General features: G+C 40.4%; 1 protein-coding gene across 3 annotated transcripts in view; it reads left to right on the forward strand.

Annotated features, from left to right (window-relative positions):
* The window catches only part of LOC135221780 (telomere-associated protein RIF1-like), a 104433-nt gene that overhangs the window by 8068 nt on the left and 75563 nt on the right, over positions 1-20802 (forward strand). For all 3 annotated transcript variants that reach the window (XM_064259626.1, XM_064259628.1, XM_064259627.1), the window contains exons 4-6: positions 4663-4846; positions 15795-15917; positions 18976-19219. In XM_064259626.1, the coding sequence (XP_064115696.1) occupies positions 4663-4846; positions 15795-15917; positions 18976-19219 (551 nt within the window). The remainder of the gene's footprint in view (positions 1-4662; positions 4847-15794; positions 15918-18975; positions 19220-20802) is intronic.

Consider the following 20802-nt stretch of genomic DNA (forward strand, 5'->3'; position numbering starts at 1 on the left):
TCGAGACTTCCATGCCGATTGAGCATCGTCGTTCTACCTACCGTAAGCCCAGTCTCTTAACAGATTCTTGTCCCTTCCTTGTTTGAGACGGGAATCGAAAAATAAAGGCTCGACTTCCTGGATTACGTTTGTCAATTCAGTGACTTTCCCCCATTGACAATATACTATCGTTTTGTCAAGTAAGTGGTCTCCCCTCATTGACAAAATATCTCTGTACCGTTAATGGGTTATTATTCTCATTGACAAACATCTCATTAACTTGATATTGCGTAAGCGAATAAGGACAAGGTTCGGAAGAGCTCTCCTTCCTCATTCGCAGACTCGTACAAGAAATAGACTTGTAGACTACGTCAATGAACGCTTATGTCCAGTATCTTAAGAAGCTTGAGCTGTCTGCTTCGATTCTCTAAGTTTTGTTCATGAAACTTGCCTGTCAGATATGTATGTAGCTGTATTTCCGAATTCAGCTATATATATGTCTGCCAGGTAAGTATGAACAAACTTTATTGTGATATAATAAAATTTTTTGCCTTGCGTTATTTTACTACTGGTTGGTTCAAGTCATACACTCTTGCTGTAGTTACCTCTTCGGATGGCAACCGAGAGGTCTTTTGTCTACTATTTTAAGGACATTTAATCGTCACTCCCTGCAGCCTTCCAGGAGTTTCCGATTTATCTTTTACCGTTGTATGGTAGTGTTCTGACGACACAAACGCATCTATATTTTTAGCGTTTTCTGTTTCGCTTAAATATACCAGCTTGAGAGTCTCTTTTTGTTCAAAAAATACCGGACCTATTTCTTCGTAGAATAGGGTAGCTGGCAACCCAGACATAAAGTTAAGAGACGACGTTCGTAAGCTGCTGGCTGCTGCTGTCACCGTGACTGTCCAAGTTCCAACCGAGCCAGTAACAGATCGTGCGCTGTCATGCGCGGTAGGCTACGTCTCTCTCTCCTGCGGGATTGACTGACTAACCGTATCTCTGTGCTGGCGGTTACGTCTCTCCTGCGGGATTGACTGACTAACTGTATCTCTGTCCTACAATCACGGACTTTAGCCTAAGATTGAGGGGATTTCTTACGTGAATGAATAACGTTGCATTAGTTTTGCCTTACTATGTTCAACAGTTATCTCTTAATCCTTTCGGTGCTCGTTACCGCACGGTATAGAACTACGAGTCTACCGCAACATTGCACTTTTATATGCTCTCCTGCTTAGGCAAAGCGCAGCCTTATAGGGAAGTAAGCATACTCGGGGAGGGAATGGATGAGCTTGCTGGGGACCATTTCCTTCCTGAAGAAGTTTGTTTGTTTCCCCGAATAGACTGCAATTCAGACCACAGTTTTTTCCTACCGGGAAACTGAAATATTATTCAAGATCTAGGAATTATTCTGAACATCTCTCAGTGCGTCATGATAGAAAGAAGGTGCCGGACATCTGGATAGTGTTTCAGATGTCCTGGATCTTAATCTGAAAGAAGTAAATGCAATTCGGTCGTCCCTCCAGTCCTCGAAACGAGTTTTTGGAACCAGTGGTCCACATCAACTCTGATATTCCACAGCTCTCTCATATCTTAAGAAGTATCTTCTCTCGGTCCCTGCTCGAGTTACGAGAAAGAGCCTATTATAACAACAGGCGTAGAATGTAACGATCATCTAGAGGTTCGTTACAGGATTGCAAAAGTCCGTACGAATCGTCTCGATCGACGGCAGCAACGATAGATTACTAACATGCTAGGTATTTTAATTAAGTGGTGTTCTTTTTATGGTTGTCTGAGAGGGTTATTTCCTCTTCAGTATGTGAAGTGTAATGTGTTACGTTAGCTTTGTGTGTGGTTCAGGTGGTCTAACTTATCCTAGCATGAATGCCCCTGGTAAGAGAGGGCTAGGGTTTCCTGTCAACAATGGTCCCGTCCCAGTTGTCAGACCCTTGTTATTAGCTTTCTCAACAAACAGGTCACATCCTAGTTGAGAGCTACTAAGGTTTAGCAGGCTAAGAGGCAGGACCTACGAAGTCAGCTACCTTAGCAGGTAAGGAACTTAATAAATAATTTTAAAAATTAGTTAATTTTTTTGAATTATGACGATGTTGCTGTCTGTGACCCACCTCCAAATGTGTCAATCAGCTATATATATACCTGCCAGGTAAGTGTCATGCATAAAAATGATATTGTTATGATACAATAAAGTTTTATGCATACTTACCTGGCAGGTATATATAATTAAATTCCCACCCTCCTCCCCTCAGGAGACAGGGTTCAGAGAAAATCTGAGGAAAACGGGAATAGTTCCAAGTACCAGCGCCACGGGAACGTGGGGGAGATCACCTGAACTACCAGTGGTCTAGCGGTTGCCGAGAGTTTTGAAAATTCTGCAAGTGCGAACAGACAACAGAGAAGGTTGTTTGACAGATTTGCATCTGTCAAACAACAAAGACCTTCACGATCATTGAGGTCTGTGGAATCTCGATTCTAGCTCACCATCTACTTTTTGTCTCTCCTGTTTTCTCGGAGTCAGCACTCGTGCGAGATCAGGCGACATATAGTAGCCCTGAGTTTCTTATTGACGAAGTCGATTGCGGACGACGTTGGGTTGCGTTGATACACCCCCAAGGTTTGCTTAGATTGAATCGCCCAGGTAGTCCAGACACTCATCCTTCAGCTAAGAATAGTGCCTTTTGGTCTTCAGGGTACAGCCTTGCTGTCCTTGATTCGTCTGACTGGTCAACTGGTCGTTCACCTGACTTTAGTACAGACTGTGCATTTCCGGATCGAAGCTTTCAATATGGAACTTAGACGTAGTCTGAAGTTCTTGATGTCAAAGCATTCGAACCTCTCCTGCCTGTTAACTTCTTGTATGTGATCAGGAAGGCCTTCTTCTAACCACCCTAGATACGACAAAGAGGGTTAGTGAGATTTTAAGCCATCGTCACAAGTTTTGGCTTTAGAGAACACAAGGAGGTGTGCTCTCTAAGCCTTTCGTTATGGCCTAAGAATGGAAACCCTTTTTGTCCTTGGGCCAGGATCTTGGAAACAAGGATGGCACAAGTTAGTGGGCAGGAGCCAGAGAGAGTCCTGTGCCCTGTCAGGTCTCTCAAGTTTTATCTACTTAAAATCAAGAAAGTCGAAGTCAGTCGGGCAATCTGCAGTGTTCCGAAAAAGACCAGACTTGCCCATATCGAAGTACACCCTGGTTTTAGGGTTAAGGAGTTCTTTCAAAAAATGCTCCTTCATTGTGTTTGCACAAAGATTTGAAAGCTTTTTATCTGAATGCTCACGAGGTGAGGGCGCGGCCTCGGAAGCATTTCAACAGAGCATGGCACTCAGCAACATCCTGAGTACCATGTTTAGCGAAGCAACTCTGGGTTCACTTCACACTCCCTGCGAGATGTGAAGATGGCATATGAGATCTGCTGCTCGCTAGGGCCATACGTGTCTGCAGACACAATCTTGGGGGCAAGAAGTACTACTCATCCTATCCTGTAGAAAATGGTTAGGAAGAGCTCTTAATTTAGTTGTGGAGTCGCTGACAACGGCGACTTCTTAACTCTGAAGCCTTAGTTAACACACATTAACTTTGGCTAGGTTGGTCAGGTGGTGATATATATAATTATATATATATATTTATTTTACTTCTTAGCCCTCATGGTATGGTCCAAATATGGTCTAGTCACATTGTGGTCACGCCCCGTTGACAGATCATCTGGAGTGCACCAGCTTTATAGGTCTCTACCTCGCTGGCAACTCTAGTAAAGCAGAAGCAGACTTGGGTGACAGTAATCACGAAGTTGGCTATGCTAACAGGTGGAACCAAGATGTAAATCATCTGCATGCATTTGTGTCCCAAAATCCTTCTATTCTGTCCCTTCCCACCTCCAACGGTGGGGTTCAACTATATATATATATCTGACAGGTAAGTTCATGAGCAAAATGATATTGTTATGATACAATAAAGTTTGTTCATACTTAACTGGCAGATATATATATATATTCAAGTACCCACCCACCTCCCCTCAGGGGACAGTGGAAATAAAAATTATGAATAGAAAATGGGAATGGTTCCTGATACCCGCCTCCCAGCGGCGGGAATGGGTACTAACCACCTGGCCGCCGACCACTGCGTGTGTCGGGAGTTTTTTAAATTCTGTCGGACCTTCAGAAATACAGCTATATATATACCTGCCAGGTAAGTATGCATAAAACTTTATTGTATCATAACAATATCATATTTAATACAAGAATCAAGGAAGTAAAGCTCTGGCTTCATGAATTAGAACACTATATGGCTTATATTCTTAATTTGTCAAATAGCAAGTCAGTTAAAGAAAATTATTTTTCTTTCTTGGTTAATTGTGGAAAATGCTACAAAATTACAGCTTTGACTGATCATGTGACTTGTCAGTTTTATATACATATTTCCTTACTACTGCTTTACACAAAAGGATGGTAGAAACATGATGAATATTGGAACTACTACCAGTAAGGTGGAGTGCCAAGTGTAATGCTTTGGTAAATTCATGGAATATTTTTCAATTTTAATTTACCATGAGTTTGGTTCTTTAGACTTAGAAATATTTGGATAACTGGTGGTTTACTACTTGTATTGATGTTAAAATGTACTTGAATGTAGCTTATGTATTATGATATTACTCTTTTTAATTTCAGATACTTCACTGTTTGGATTACTGTCCTTAGTAATAGCAAGCCATCAACAGGAAAGCTTGGATTTTTGCAGTATGTTGTTAAAGAGCTTGAAGGTGCAGAACCATTTTTCAACTCAAGTCACCCAGACACACTCCGTAGAATGTGGGCTTGCACAGTAAGGCAGCTGCTTTCCCATATTGAGCAGGTAAGGTTTCAGATTTGTTAGTATTTGTTCAATAAACAAGGGAGTACCTTTCTCTGAGCCTTCACTGCACACTTTTGATAGGTAAGAAATGTTCACGTAAAGAAACAAATATGATTAATGGTTAAAACTTCACCGCTGGACTGAGATGTCAAATTGTTCAGGGCCTTGGGAAAAGACTGTATTTTCTGGTATCTACGTTTTGGTTAGCAATGTCAACTACTTATTGGCAAAATATTTACTAATTACAAGTGGACTAAAATGTCTAAATTGTAAACAATTTTATGTACAAATATGGATAAGGATATCTGTAAAGAACCCAGCACATCAAAGAAGGGATGATTTGTGATATTTAGTTAACTTCAACAATAGTTATGAGAGAGAAAAAAAATTCTCAAGCTTGCTTGCCATTTATTATGGTCTTGTTTAGTTATCTTTGCATATCATCCTAAAAACAGGCAACTCTTGGGTCTTAAAACTAATAAACCCCAAGTTTTATTGCTACTGCAAGTTCATTTTTGGGATTTTACAATTTTGGCAATTTCATTTTTGTTTTGACATGTAATAGTTATATCTACATTGACTATTAATTATACCAGTACAAGTATTTTTAATACTAGAAATCCTTAACTGGTTGGCATCTTAAATCCTTACAAGTTGGTACACGAACCTTTATTATTTTAGTTTCCTCCTCATAGTATTTTTCAGCCAGGAACATATATGATAAGAGCATTTGAGCAAGTTTTTGATTGTTGATTTTGATTATTGCGTAATGAAAGACTTAAATATTAACTAAATAATAACATCCTGTAAAATAACGTTTTTTTTTTTTTTTTTTTTTTTTTTTTTTTTTCATAATTGGTTTGCTCTTGGAATACAATGTAATGTATGAATTGTGTATTTAGTCATCGGAGTATATATTTTATTGACCTATTTCCTTGGTTTATAGTCGTGTTATATGTTCTTACCTACAGTTTGCTCACGTTATCATCATCAGCCTAAATTGATTTAAGAGACCATTATGTCACATTTTTGAAAACTATCAGGGCTTACCTAAAGGATTTGATGGTGAATGAATGTTTCAAGCAAGGTAAAGTTTAAGATCTAGGTTGGAAAGTACCAAAAGGAATAGATGAAAGGTAAGGGTTGAAGACAGTGCAGCTGGGTTGAAGGGACATTGCAGTGAGCATTGTACCATCTACAGTGTGCTGTGCTAGTTTACAATGAAAGGGACCCTCTCATATGGGTAGTCTTCAAATGACAAGCAGTGTGTTGCTTAGGTGAACTTTTGAATCATTCTTTTTGTATGTGACTTGGCAGAAAGACTTTTGCTTAAAGAACATGCCACCCAGACTAACAGACTATAACCCCGACCCCTTGTGTTTATGTATATGTATATGTAAATGTCTGTCCACTTATATTCAGTGTGAACTTGAAAATGAAAATGTAGAATATACTACAAAAGTACTTGTTCCAAGTCACCAGTTGTAACTGACCTGGCAGTTATATACATAGCTATATTCTCTGACGTCATGACGTCACGACAGACTTTTCGAAACTCGCGGCAATCGCCGACCGTCGGTCAGGTGATTGTTACCTGTACTCCCTCTAGATAGTTACCTGGAAACCTCAGATTTTCTCTGTCGCCCGAGCCGGCAACTTCGTCGTTGTGGGCTCCTCGATAGGTCTTTCGTACTCGCTAGAGTATTTCATAGTTTGGTGAAGTATTTTATTGGCTTTCGCTGTTGTTGACTTGGATTGATTTTGGATTTATTTTTGGATTACTCAATTAACAATGTCTGACTCGGGAGTTGTTTATAGTCTGCTGTAAAGGGGGGTGTAGGGTTAGAATTCCCAAAGCTTCTCTTGATCCCCACACACTTTGTGTGAATTGTAGGGGTAGAATTTGCACTTTTGAGAATAGATGTGATGAGTGCTTGATTTTGGATGATAAGGAGTGGAAGGAGTTGGACAAGTATGTCCGTAAGCTCGAGAGAGATAGAATTAGAAGAACTAAGAGTTCCCTATCCCGTTCATCAACGAGTCAGGAAGTGGTAGATAATCCCATAGTTCCTTCCCCTGCTCCTTCTGAACGTAATTTAGTAGAAGTATCAGCTCCTGAACCTGTCTCCGAGTCGGGGGCGAAGGACTCGACCTTTGCAGGTATTCAAGCGGTTCTTGAAAAAATCGGACAACAGATTGCCTCTCTTACTGAGCAGGGCAATCGCACTTGGACTGTCGTAAGTGCTTTAAGTGCAGGTACTAAAGTCAGTGTAAGTGATAAGTTTAGTGTTAGTGCCAGTGTAGTGGAGGGTGCGTCTGATCGGTCCTGTCGCGCTCCTAGACCCAGACCTCTTACAAGCTCCTGGACCTATGGGAGACGTAAAGTCGAAAGTCTAAGGGTGGCGAGAGGCTCTAGTATCCGGTCGGGCGTGCCCTCAAGCAAACCTGCTGACGCTTCCCAGGTTGCTTCAGACAGCCGTAGAAAAGGCGTGTCGAGTGTGTTTGGTTCGTCATCCGATGACGTCTCCCCGCGTCGAGGATGGCGAGACACTACTTCCTCTCGTCCTCTCAAGAGGAAATTACCTCGTGTTTGTGAGGTCTCATCAGATGAGCAACTGCCGGGCTGCAGTCACTGGAGTTCTCCGTAGAGGTTTTCGTCATCGGAAGCCTTGCCAGCTAAACAGAGCAAGACAGCGCTTTCGATGCACGCTCCTCTTCCTCCTTCGACTTGGGAGGATTTACCAAGGAAGCTTCCTACCAAGCGTCCTCAGGAAGCCTTAGAGGGATCGACTCCTCTGGCTGCAGTTCGTGCGGGCGAATCTGACGAGTTACTCTCTCCCTCGAGGGACAATGAAGCCAAGAATATGCTGCAAAGCATGCAACAGCAGCTGTCTGTACTTAAGGAAAAGCTGCAAGAACCCAAGCGTCAGTCTGACGCCCCGGGAGTGATGAAGACTTGGCGAAGCGTCAACGCCAAGAGGAACACAGACAAGCAGGACGCTTCCGATTTACTCGGACGTGGCGCTTCCGAGCGTGACGCCAGCGCGCGTAAGAGCAAAGAGCGTGACGCCAGACGCCGGTAAGAGCAAAGAGCGTGACGCCAGCGCGCGTGAGAGAGAAGGACATGACGCTGATGCTCGTAAGCATGACGCCTCGGCGGTTCATGGTGCCAAGGAATGCATCGAGACCAATGACGCTTCGGCTTTGGCTTTAACTACATCATCCGATGCGGAACGAGACAGAGAGAGACCTTCGGAGATGTTGGAGATATTTTCGGAAGAGGAGACGAAAGAGCAAGTTCCTCCTTCCGACTATAAGATCCTAATGCTTCTGTTTCAAGAGCTTTTTGAAACAGATTTCAAGCCCGCAGCACCTCATTCTCCCCTGTCTCAGTTCCTTTGTGGAAGAACTCAGAATAAGACTGCCTTTACTAAGATGGTTCTTTCCATTTCGGCCAAGAAAGCGCTTGCGAGGATGAACGACTGGATGAGAGACAAAAAGGAGCAGGCAAAACTGCTTTCGTTTTTCCTCCTGCAAGATTGGCTTCGAAATCCAGCATTTGGTTCGAGACTGGGGAAGTTCTGGGCCTGGGAGTACCTGCCTCCTCTCAGGCAGACTTCTCCAGTATCGTCGATGCCAATCGTAGACACGCCTTAACCCTTAAACGCCGACTGGACGTATTTTACGTCGACATTTTTTCTCTCGGGTGCCGACTGGACGTATTTTACGTCGACATACAAAAGTTTTTTTAAAAATTCGCGGAAAAATACTTTTAGGCCTACCAGCCGAAAACTCTTGAATCACGAGCCTTGAGGGATGCTGGGAGTTCATGGATCAAGGTGTTGTTTTGTTTACAATCGTTACGCAGGCGCGCAAGCGCGAATTTCTTTCTTGCCGCACTAAAAAGTATCTGTGACACATCTCGGAAATTATTTCGTCACTTTGACATAATTATTTTACCATTTTAAATTAGCCGTTACATGAAGTATTATATATGAAAATGTGCGCATTTTTATGTAGAATACAACAAAAAAATACTCATGATTGTAGTTTTTATCAGTTTTGAGATATTTTCATATAAATAACGATAAGTGTCAAAATTTCAACCTTCGGTCAACTTTGACTCTACCGAAATGGTCGAAAAATGCAATTGTAAGCTAAAACACTTATATTTTAGTAATATTCAATCATTTACCTTAATTTTGCAACTAACTGGAAGTCTCTAGCACAATATTTCGATTTATGGTGAATTTATGAAAAAACTTTTTCCTTACGTCCGCGCGGTAACTTCCGAAAAAAATCATACATGTGATTGTGGTAATGTTTGCACCATTTTAAATTAGCCGTTACATAAAGTTTTATATATGAAAATGTGCGCAATTTCATGCACAATACAACTAAAACAACCCATAGTTGTAGCTTTTATCAATTTTGAAATATTTTCATATAAAAAATGATGAGTGACAAATTTTCAACCTTCGGTCAATTTTGACACTATCGAAATGGTAAAAAAACGCAATTGTAAGCTAAAACGCTTATATTCTAGTAATATTCAAGCATTTACCTTCATTTTGCAACAAATTGGAAGTCTCTAGCACAATATTTCGATTTATGGTGAATTTATGAAAAAAATAACATTTTCTTTACGTCCGCGCGGTAACTCTTCCGAAAAAATCATACGTGCGATTGTAGTAATGTTTGCACCATTTTAAATTAGCCGTTACATAAAGTTCTATATACGTAAATGTGCGCAATTTCATGTATAATACAACAAAAAATAGTTGAAGGTTGTAGCTTTTCTTATTTTCGAAATATTTGCATATAAATCACGATAAATAGAAAAAAAACCATGTTCGGTCAAATTTGACTCTACCGAAATGGTCGAAAAACGCAATTGTAAGATAAAACTCTTACAGTCTAGTAATATTCAGTCATTTATCTTCATCGTGAAACAAATTCGAAGTCTCTAGCACAATATTTAGATTTATGGTGAATTTAAAAAAAAAAACTTTCCTTCCCTCCGCGCGCGGATTCTCCGCCACAAATCTCCGAAATGCGTAAGTCCCATTCTCGGAATATTTGCTCCGTTTCATATTAGGCATTTCATAGAGTTTTATAGATTAAAATGTGTGCAATTATATGTAGAATAAAACTAAAAATATTTGAAAGTTGTAGCTTTTTTATTTCCGAAATAATTGCATATAAAAAAATATATATAAAAAAATTCGACATTCGGTCAAATTTAACTCATCAGATATGGTCGAAAACTGCATTTGTAAGCTAATATTCTTACAGTATAGTAATATTCAATCATTTGTCTTCATTTTGAAAGAAATTGGAAGTCTCTAGGACAATATTTAGATTTATGGTGAATTTTTGAAAAAAATATTTGTTTACGTCCGTGCGTTACGAATTCATGCTTTATTTTGTGATAATATTTTCTCTGTATTGCTTTTATCGTTTTACAATGTGATATATACCAAAATGATTGCAATTTAGTGTACATTACAACGAAAAAAAAAGTAACTTGTTACCTTTAACCGTTTTGCTCACAGCGCGATTTGAATACAATTATATATGAAATTTCATTTTTGCGCTATCATATATCGCATTATTTATATATGATGATGATATTTTTTTCCATTTCTGATAGTTGCATACTAAACTTCAGGCAATGACAAAAAAAGGAGCCAAAAATGAACTCTTAATCTTGAAAACTAAGCGCTGTGATTTTTTGAAAAAAATATTTTTTCCGCTTCCGCGCTCACTCTGAAACGTCTCCGGCACACGGGAGACATTTTTTTTTTTTACCGCTTCAGCGTTTAAGGGTTAACAGCGGCGAAGGTGATGTGGTCGATGCAAGAGTTCGATCATTTACTGAAGGGCGTGTTTAGAGTGTTTGAGGTCCTGAACTTTCTAGACTGGTCTCTGAGTGCTCTCGCCAAGAAAGTGGAAGAAAAGGATTCAACGGACATATCTAACCTTCTGAGTGTGATGTCTTGTATGGACAAGGCATTGCGGGATGGAACTAATGAAGTGGCAGCGATTTTCACGGCAGGGATCGTGAAGAAAAGGTCCCTCCTCTGCTCCTTTACAGCTAAAGGGGTCACACAGGTACAAAGAGCAGAGCTTTTGTTTGCCCCCTTTGCTAAATTTCTTTTTCCACAGGAGATTATTAGAGATATTGCCACTTCATTGACTCAGAAGACCACACAGGACCTAATATCAAAGGCAGCCAGTGGGGTTTTGCCTTCGTTTGCGACCAAGAGAGCGAGAGAGGAGAAGCAGCCACAACAGTTTTTTCGAGGAAAACAGCCCTGAGGGACGTCGGGAACTTCTAGAAAGCCCTCCAGAAAAGGTGGCAAGCTTCCTTCCAAAAGGAGGCCATGATCAGACAGTCCTTCAGACACAAATAGGAGCCAGGCTTTCTTTGTTTTGGGAAGCCTGGAGGGACAGAGGGGCGGACAACTGGACCCTTCAGATACTAAGGGAGGGCTACAAGATCCCTTTTTACACCAAACCTCCCATAGTTTTAGATCCCCTCGACTTAACAGCGAATTACAGGGACAGCAGCAAGAGATTCGCGTTGAAAGAACAAGTAGAGCTTATGCTCTTAAAAAAGGCAATAGAACCTGTTTCACCCCAAGAGAATCCGGGGTTCTACAATCGACTATTTTTGGTACCCAAGAGCTCGGGAGGATGGAGACCCATTCTGGACGTCAGTGCCCTAAACGCCTTCGTCGTGAAGACGAAATTCACGATGGAGACAACGCAACCAGTGCTATCGGCGTCGAGACCCGGAGATTGGATGGTCTCATTAGACCTACAGGACGCTTATTTTCATGTCCCCATCCACCCGAGCTCTCCGAAGTACCTCAGGTTCTTATTCGAAGGAAGAGTATTCCAGTTCAGGGCTCTTTGCTTCGGGCTCAGCACGGCGCCACAAATATTCACAGCTATTATGGCGAATGTAGCCAAATGGCTACACGAAGGGGGGATCCGCATTTCTCTTTATCTAGACGAGTGGCTTCTGAGGGCCAACTCCAAGAAACAGTGTCTGGAGGACATGAAAATAACCTTGAACCTAGTATGGGAACTAGGGCTAGTGGTGAACATGGAAGAGTCTCACTTGGAGCCCTCTCGCTCGATCATTTATTTGGGAGTTCTGATGAACTCTGAGGATTTTCGGGCTTCTCCCTCCCAGGAGAGACAAGACCGATGCCTGAAACAGGTACAGGAATTCCTGGGGAGACAACAATGTTCAGCGAGGGAATGGATGAGTCTTTTGGGGACCATTTCCTCGATCGAACAGTTCGTCTCGCTGGGAAGACTGCACCTCAGACCTCTGCAATTTTACCTCAACAAAAATTGGAAAAGGAAGGAACAAAGGCTTTCAGACACCTTCCCAATTTCAGCAGAGGTCAAGAAAGACTTAATGTGGTGGCTGGATCCAGCGGAGCTGGGAGAAGGAGTTTCACTTCAACAATTGAACCCACAGCTAATACTGTTCTCAGAAAGGCAGTTAGCTGAAGAGCGCGGGTATTCCTGTGATACCGTTTGAAGTGGGGCTGTCTGAGCAGATCTGGAAGCAACGGAAGGATTCTTGGAACTTCCACTAGCCACTGCAACATCTCTGCGAACCAGTCTCGCGTTGGCCAGTACGGGGCTATCAGGGTCATTCTGGTTCCTTCGGACTGCGCGAACTAGGCTGGGGAGCGACTCTGGGAACAGGGAAATTTCGGGAAGATGGAGCGAAACCGAAAAGAATTGGCATATCAACAAGAAAGAGCTGATGGCAGCTTTTCTAGCTCTTCATGTATTCGAGGAATGTGTGGCAGGCAAAGTAGTGGAAATAAGCATGGACAACGTGACTGCTCTAGCGTATATCAAGAAACAAGGAGGCACCCACTCCTTTTCTCTGAATGAGACAGCCAAGAATCTGTTGCTATGGGCAAAGGACAGAAATATCGTCTTTCAAACGAGATTTGTACAAGGAGAATTAAATGTCAGAGCGGACCTCTTGAGCCGGAAAAACCAGGTCCTGCCAACAGAATGGACTCCCAAAGTTAGAGGTATGCGAAATGCTATGGAGGTTATGGGGGCAACCTTCCATAGACTTGTTTGCAACCAACAAGACAAGGAGGATGCTGACGTTCTGCTCACCGGTGCCAGATCCACAAGCGGTAGCAGTAGACGCGTTCCTCATGAACTGGGAAGGACTGGATCTGTACGCCTTCCCTCCCTTCAAAGTGATACACAAAGTATTAAAGAAGTTCGCGCAGTCCGAAGGAACCCAGAATGACCGACGCGAGACTGGTTCGCAGAGATGTTGCAGTGTCTAGTGGAAGTTCCAAGAATCCTTCCGTTGCTTCCAGATCTGCTCAGACAGCCCCACTTCAAACGGTATCACAGGAATACCCGCGCTCTTCAGCTAACTGCCTTTCGACTGTCGAAAAGCTCCTTAGAGCTAGAGGCTTTTTGTGAGAGGCAGCTAAAGCTATCGCCAGATCAAGAAGAGCTTCGACCATCAACGTCTACCAGTCGAAGTGAAGAGATATTTAGAAACTGGTGTAAGGAGAAGAAGGTGTCCTCGTCCAACACATATGTGAGCCAGATTGCAGACTTCCTTCTTCACTTGAAGCTTAAAGTAGGTCTAGCCACTACTACAATTAAGGGATACAGGAGCATGCTGGCGTCAGTCTTTAGACATAGAGGACTGGACTTTTCTAGAAATCAAGATCTTCACGACCTAATTAGATCTTTTGATACTACGAAACAAAAGTGAAGGAATCTGGACGTAGTACTAAGGTTTTTAATGTCTGACAAGTTTGAGCCGATCCAGGAGAGCTCGTTCAGGAATTTAACCAGGAAGACACTTTTTCTAGTCGCTCTCGCTACTGCAAGGAGAGTAAGCGAGATTCAAGCTATGGACAAAAGGGTAGGAATTAGTAGATGTAAAGCAGTTTGTTCAACCACTTTAGGTTTCTTAGCCAAGAATGAAACTCCAACCAATCCTTGGCATAGGTCTTTTACGATTCCCAGCCTTGGAGATTTTGCAGGTCAGGAACGTGAAAGGACTCTTTGTCCAGTAAGAGCATTACAGGTTTATCTGCAGAGGTGCAAGGACGTTAGGGGGACTTTTGACAACTTATGGTGTTCCGTTAAAGATCCCAAAAGGCCTATGTGAAAGAACGCCTTAGCCTTCTTTATTAGAAGTGTGATTCAAGAAGCTCACACGGAGTGCAATGAAACGCTTTACAAGGCTTTAAAGGTAAAGGCTCATGAAGTGCGAGCAGTCTCGACGTCAATGGCGTTTAGAAAGAATCAGTCCCTTAAAGCCATTTTAGACGCAACATACTGGAGGAGCAGCTCCGTATTTTCTTCTTTCTATCTGAGACAAATAGAAACGGTATATGAAGACTGCAGAACCCTTGGACTGTTCGTAGCCACTGTATCTTCAAAAGAGTCAACCACACTTTGAATTTCAACGGGTAAAACTTCATTTTCAATTAAATATTCAAATGTTTCTTCGACCTTGAAAACTGGTACAAATGCTAACGCAGATAACAGGCGAACCTGAATAGCAAATTCAGCATCGGTGTCGTACCGTACTTTGAAGCCATTTTCTTGAATTTTGCGATAAATGGATTTACAAAAATGAAAAAAACAGCCATGGCATTTTGTCCTTGGAAATTCATGCTCTATAGCTCTAATCATGGCCAATTCAAAGTCTATCATTATTGTGGCTGGCTCAAATGTTGGGATTTTTCCTTTTACAATCTGCAGGAATTTTTTGTAGGTCTCTTGAGTTTTTTTCGGTAATAGTGCATAAACGAGGGGTATGATACTTCCTGAATGCACACCATGTATTGTATACAACTGAAAAAAAATTGAAGGTACCGTCTTAAAGGTACCATCAGCGAACCAGTTCTCTGAGCGTGCTAGTAAATCGAGATTTCTCTGTGTCGAAAAAATCAACATACGATCATTTGTGGGACCCGAGTCATACATAAGAAACTGTTCTCCTTTGTGAGTTTTGGTAAATTCTTTCGGGATGATGAGATCTTGGCATATGGGCAAAGCAGGGACATCATTTTTCTTAGCTCGTATATTGCGTATATTCCTCTTCATATTTGATATTGATGGGAGTTTCACCGCAACAGCCCCACTTACCCCCTTTGAAGCACAAGACACTATATAATGGGGTGTATCCCGACTATTGATTGCATCCTCTCTCACTTTTTCTTGGACTCGGGCAGCTTCGACTTTAGCCTTATCTCCTGCATGATTGTGGTCACCACTCTCTTTTTTCTATATTATCATCGATGGTGATAGCACGAGCAGAACATTTAAATTTCTTGCACATTTCACATTTCCAATAAATTTTGTAATTTACTCCTTTGTCCTTGATATATAAATATCCATTTAAACATAATTTCTTCCTTCCCTTTTCACTCTCAACATACGTTGCTTCCATCTTGATGGGTTGAGACTACTGGAGAAAAATATAACAGGAAAAACTCAATTCAGAATTTTGTAAACAGAATGAGAAGCGTTTAGAATGCTAATGGCCTCTTTATGAATTGGTCTTTAGCGCTTATGGGATACTTTCGATTGTGTTTGAGAAATTTACGCTTGGAATGCTAATAGCCTCTTTATAAATTGGTCTTTGGCGCTTATGGGATACTTTCGATTGTGTTCGAGAAATTTACTTGTTTGTTTTCGAGTAATTGACATTCGAGAAAATGATAGTTTGAGAAATTATTTTTCGGTCAATTGAATTCGAGAAATTTACCTTCGCGCAATTGATTTCGAGAAATTTGCCTGACACCATAAAGGACGTAGGTTTGTATAGTTAGGAAAAAGACAATTTACTTTCAAAAATTGTGATATTATGTTATATATGTGATATATATATGTATATTATAGAGTAACTTATTTCTTACAGACCCAAATCATTGACCAAGGTGATGGAATGGAGCATGATTGGATATGCATTTATAACATGTTGCTGTTTCCCATAAATCAGTCTGTCACTGGTTTTAAAAATACAAGTGAAGAATTCAACCAGGTGAGTTAATTTTGTTCATTTCAAGTTTTTAAACAGTGTTGTGATAGATACTAATGGGTAAATGTAATGAATAGGATGCACCCATACCAAATTTTTGGCCGATACCAATACCAACTTTTGAAGCCAATACCGACACCTGTTACCTCCATATTACTGTATTTAGGAGAATATATATTGTTACTAAAGTCATTCTTGTTCTCTGGTTATTGTATATTAAAGGTTCAAAAGTTGATTGTGATATTTGATTTTGGGTTTATCTGGTATAGCCTACGCTATAGGGGGTTAAGCCATTAAAATGTGCATCAGTGATATGTACTACTAAGAAGACTGTTCCACTTTTACAGTAATGGGAATAGAGGGGATGGGCAGTATGACACTGTTGTATGTCAATGTAATGTGGATGCATATGCCTAAAGCAAGTAGCAAGCACTAAAAGTCTTGAGGTGTAGGTACCAGCTGCGATGATGAAAGTTCATGGTTGGAGTAGAGTTTATGGAAGATGGCAACAAATTACATGAGGTGAATCTTACCTACTGTTAAAGTTAGTTTGTCTCTACGCCTATTAGGTGAGTCGGCATTCAGACAAAAAATTGAATAACTGCTCAGATGACTGCCTAGTTCACCTGTTCTCCACCAGTTGTGTTTCGAATGTTTTTGCTCTTGGCAGAATTCTTGCTGCCATTGTGCTTAGGTTATTGTTGATATTCTACGAAGTTTGGCTGTTTTGCACCTGTTTACGGTATTGTGATTTAATTTTCCTAGGATGTCTTCCAACAGAAGCAAAACCATTAACATCAGGTGTCACAGTCACCTTTCCACATGACGATCAAGTTCAATGTGAATAACTGGAATGGGATTGGAATGGACTGCAACAAACTAAGGAGGAGGGGCTAAAAGAAATTACCAAAGTACCTTAAATACCAGAGCTACACAAGCTTGTAACTGACATAACCATGTCCAACAATAGTGACACAACAGTAATAATAGGAGCCATACTCGCTCAACACTATAACATAAGTGCCCTTCAAAATAATAATACCCTATAAATAATTGGAGCCATCTCGCTCAACACCGGGGCATATTGAAACCTTTACAATAACAGGACAATAATTACAACTGTTAGTACACTATAACTCATAAATGAGAGCCCAACTTGAACAACATTGCCTTTTGTAAGGGGAACAGCAAAAGATCCACAAAGACGACCACCGGACATTGTTGAGCCATCGCTGAACGACCTTGATCTAGAGGCTGCGACAGAAATACAGCTGCCCACAAAGAATTCATCCTTCCAAATAGGCGACAGTGGTTTTAGTCACCCCTCGACCTTTGGAACTTATCCTGCCGTCCTCTGTTCGACCTTTGGAACTTATCCTGCCGTCCTCCTGAGCATTTCAGCCAGTAACCAACAGTGCTGCTTGAAGACCATTTCTGATTCCAAGGTGATACTTGAAAACCAACTGCTGCTACATCCTCAACCAAAAGCTGTTGAGGGCTGGTTGCTCTGCCTTCCAAAGCCTTTCTAACTTTGGAGAAATCAAAAGGGACAAACGTCATCTTGCCTCAGTACAGAAAAGTAGAGGAGGGCAGTTAAACGATCTAACAATCTTGTCTCAAATTTAACCATTTTAAACAACTGCCAAACCTAACACAAGCTATGTAAGCAAGATTTTGATGCAAGCAGGATGTTGGAATTTGAAATAGCTCAACATTCAGTTTGTACCAGCTGCAAGGGTATAGTGTGTGATCTTGAAACTGGATTGGGAAATGTAGGGGATTATTTTGAGGACTTTATGCCTGAATGTCAGATATAGGAAGGAAGGGAAGCTGATAGATTGCTAAAGCAGTTAGTTAGGTCAAGACTTAAACCTTTCAGTTCCAATTTACTTAGTGTCCCTTCATCTGCAGCTATCCCTCATGGTAAGCATTTTGGTAGTGCTAGTATTGAGACTTCCTTTGTAGCTCTGCCTTTTGCTCCCATTCTGTTCAGGAAAAGCATATTGAGGAGTTAGAATGTGACATTTTAAAGGGGCATGCTGACGCCATAAGCGCCTTTTAGAAAGTAAGTGCTTCTACCTTAAGATTGAAAGGATTTCCTTAAAATTTTAATTGCTTATTCTTCAACTAATAATTAAAATTTTCAAAGAGGAACAATTTGAAATTCAACTTCTATTTTTTTTTTTTTGAGAAATTCATGGCATCTCTTAGAAAAGAACATGAAAAAAGGTTCACTCAAAAATCAGTTAACTCATATATAGTTATATTACACTCTGTAAAAGTTTTATCGAATTTGGATCAAGAAACTAAATATATAAGAAAAATAGGGAAATATATATTTTTTTTATCCTTCACATATCTAACATCTCACTGGGTTAGGTCTTGTTCTTTAAAATTCTCATTTCTAAGAAGAATGATCAGGTGTGTCAAACCTCCAGTCTATTCAGGATTCTCATACCTCCCTCTGAGTGTGAGTCTATCCTAATGTTAAGACTGAAGGTTTGTTCTGTGTATGAACAAATGACAAAATTTTAATTAGGTTGTATTTTTCATAGTTAACAAACCTGAGGTCTTAACACTGATTGCCCACCTCTAGCCAGGTACCCCTCATATGTTTCATCCTGGGTTTCATATGTTTCATCCTGGGTTGGAAGAAAGACTGATGCATCCACTAGGTTCAAGTGTAGTCTCTGACTCGCTTCCACCTCATCTATGTATCAGATGCCAGATGCTACAGATTCCTTACATTTACAGTTTTTTTTTTATTGTTTTTAACTGGTTTCCAGCTGGTGCCAAAAGAGTTATCCTAATTCTATGACCTAAGGTTTGTTAATCAGGAAAAATACAAATTAAATAAAGATTTATCATATTGCAGTGAGCCTTGCTTACTTTCTCAATGAAAGGGAAAGTTCAGGTAACTTTTGATGAATAAATTTTAATATTCAGTAGGATTAAAGTGAGACAGTCTTTATTTTACATACATTTTAAAATTCTTGCTGTTGGATTATAGTGTTCTAAGTCTGCATGTGCTTAATGTTTTGTGTATATTTATATTCTGCAGAAAGTGGTTGCGGATTGGAGTGAGTTGTGGTCTAAATTCACAGAGCTCACACCTTTGGCTGTAACAGCAGATCCTAACAGTGAAATAGAATACATTGCAAGAGGAATGGTAAATGTTTTTAAGAGAGTGGTAGTAGTATCGACTTCAGAGAATTATGGCATCACCTACAACCTCATGGCTAACTTCCTGTTATTGTTGACACAGAAAATGAGATATTCGGAATTAGGCAAACCATCTCTTAAGCGTAAGTGGATATTACTTTACCCTGTTGATGTGAAAAATTTTTTTTTTTTTTTAAAACAACAAACAGGGTTTTTCGCTCTCCATTGCTCATTCTTATTGTTTGTGATGGATAGAATTGAGTTTTGCAGATGAAACTGGGACGAGGGCAAGAAACCTCGCCAATTCTTGATCAGTCTTATCTTATTGTTTTTCTTTTTAAATCGGTTTTTTCACTCAAGAGTATTGTGTATTTTTTTCATGGTCTCATTATGGGGTTTTCTTCCCCTAGGTTTCATGCCACATTGTAAAACTTTATTTGAAAAATGTTATCCTACATCTTTTGCTCTAGTTACAAAAAGATCATTAATGGTTAGTAGTAATGATACTCATAATGATTAACTAAATTAATAGTGGTGAGTATGGTATTGCTGATGTTAGTGATCCAGATAATGATAGTGCTGTGCTATGACATAGCTAGTTTTAATGGAAGTTTTGTAGTACTAGTAATTTTTTTATATGAGACTTACCCAGTAATTATATAGCTATAGTTTCCAACGATCGCCAGCCTAATTCAAATTTCGCGGGTAGCGCTTCGATTGTTCGGTGTAGACATAACGGTGCCGTCCCCCAACAGCAATACTAGGAACAACTTATCAAAGCACTTCATTCTGTTTCCTGCTGCGCTTGACTAACCATCGAGTGCTTACAGCAGCGTGTTCTTATTTTCCGGTTATATCACCAGATTTCGGTAGTGTTACACAACCACCGGAACGTATTCGTAGCCTTCGAGAGGATGAGTCTTGTCCTTTGTTTGTTTTATTCAGATTATCATCAAGCCGGATATTTGTATTCTCCGCCAATAGTCCTTGAATATAACTCCATTCAATGAGGTCTAATACTTTTCTATATAAGTTTTACTTACCGGGCTTATGCTATGCACAAGTCGTTGGTTATAATTGCCTTAAGTAATCATGATTTTATACATCATTCCTTTAGGCCAAGCTTTTGTTTAGGTTTTGTTTATCATTAGCCTGACACTGGTAAATAATTACCTTAAAATAATTCTTGAATGTTATTCCATTCTTGTATTGTAGAACCTGTACATTTATTATTTACTTTCCGGGATTAGTACCTTTTAAAAGTAATTTGTGAAGATTACATAATTCCCATAGATTAGATGTACCTTGCTATTGGGATTTTGTTTACCAGCCATGGGCTATTAGTTACAAGCCGCCGGTAGATGTAGTTACCTTGAAGTAATTTGTGAATGTTGAGACATACTTTTAGGCCAGTTGGTTGCATTGGGCCAATACATTTTGTTTTGTTTACCATGCTTGCGACACTCATCACTTTCCTTTGCAGAAACAGAAAGTGGTGAGGTTGAAAGTATTAAGGAGAGAATGATGTTAATGTGTGGCTCAGGAGGCTTTGGGAGAGAAGGCTTACATGGCCTCTGCGTACGGAGGTATTTTCCTGGCGTCACGCAACTGTGATTGTTTCGCATTTAAGCCGATAGCATCAAGCTCACTAGGTGCTCTGGAGCACAGGTGCCCACTCGAGTCATTTAGACTTGAGCACAGGCCACTCGAGTCAGTTAGCGGGGCA

The sequence above is a fragment of the Macrobrachium nipponense genome, chromosome 3, assembly GCF_015104395.2.
Source record: "Macrobrachium nipponense isolate FS-2020 chromosome 3, ASM1510439v2, whole genome shotgun sequence".
In the NCBI taxonomy this organism is placed as follows: domain Eukaryota; kingdom Metazoa; phylum Arthropoda; class Malacostraca; order Decapoda; family Palaemonidae; genus Macrobrachium; species Macrobrachium nipponense.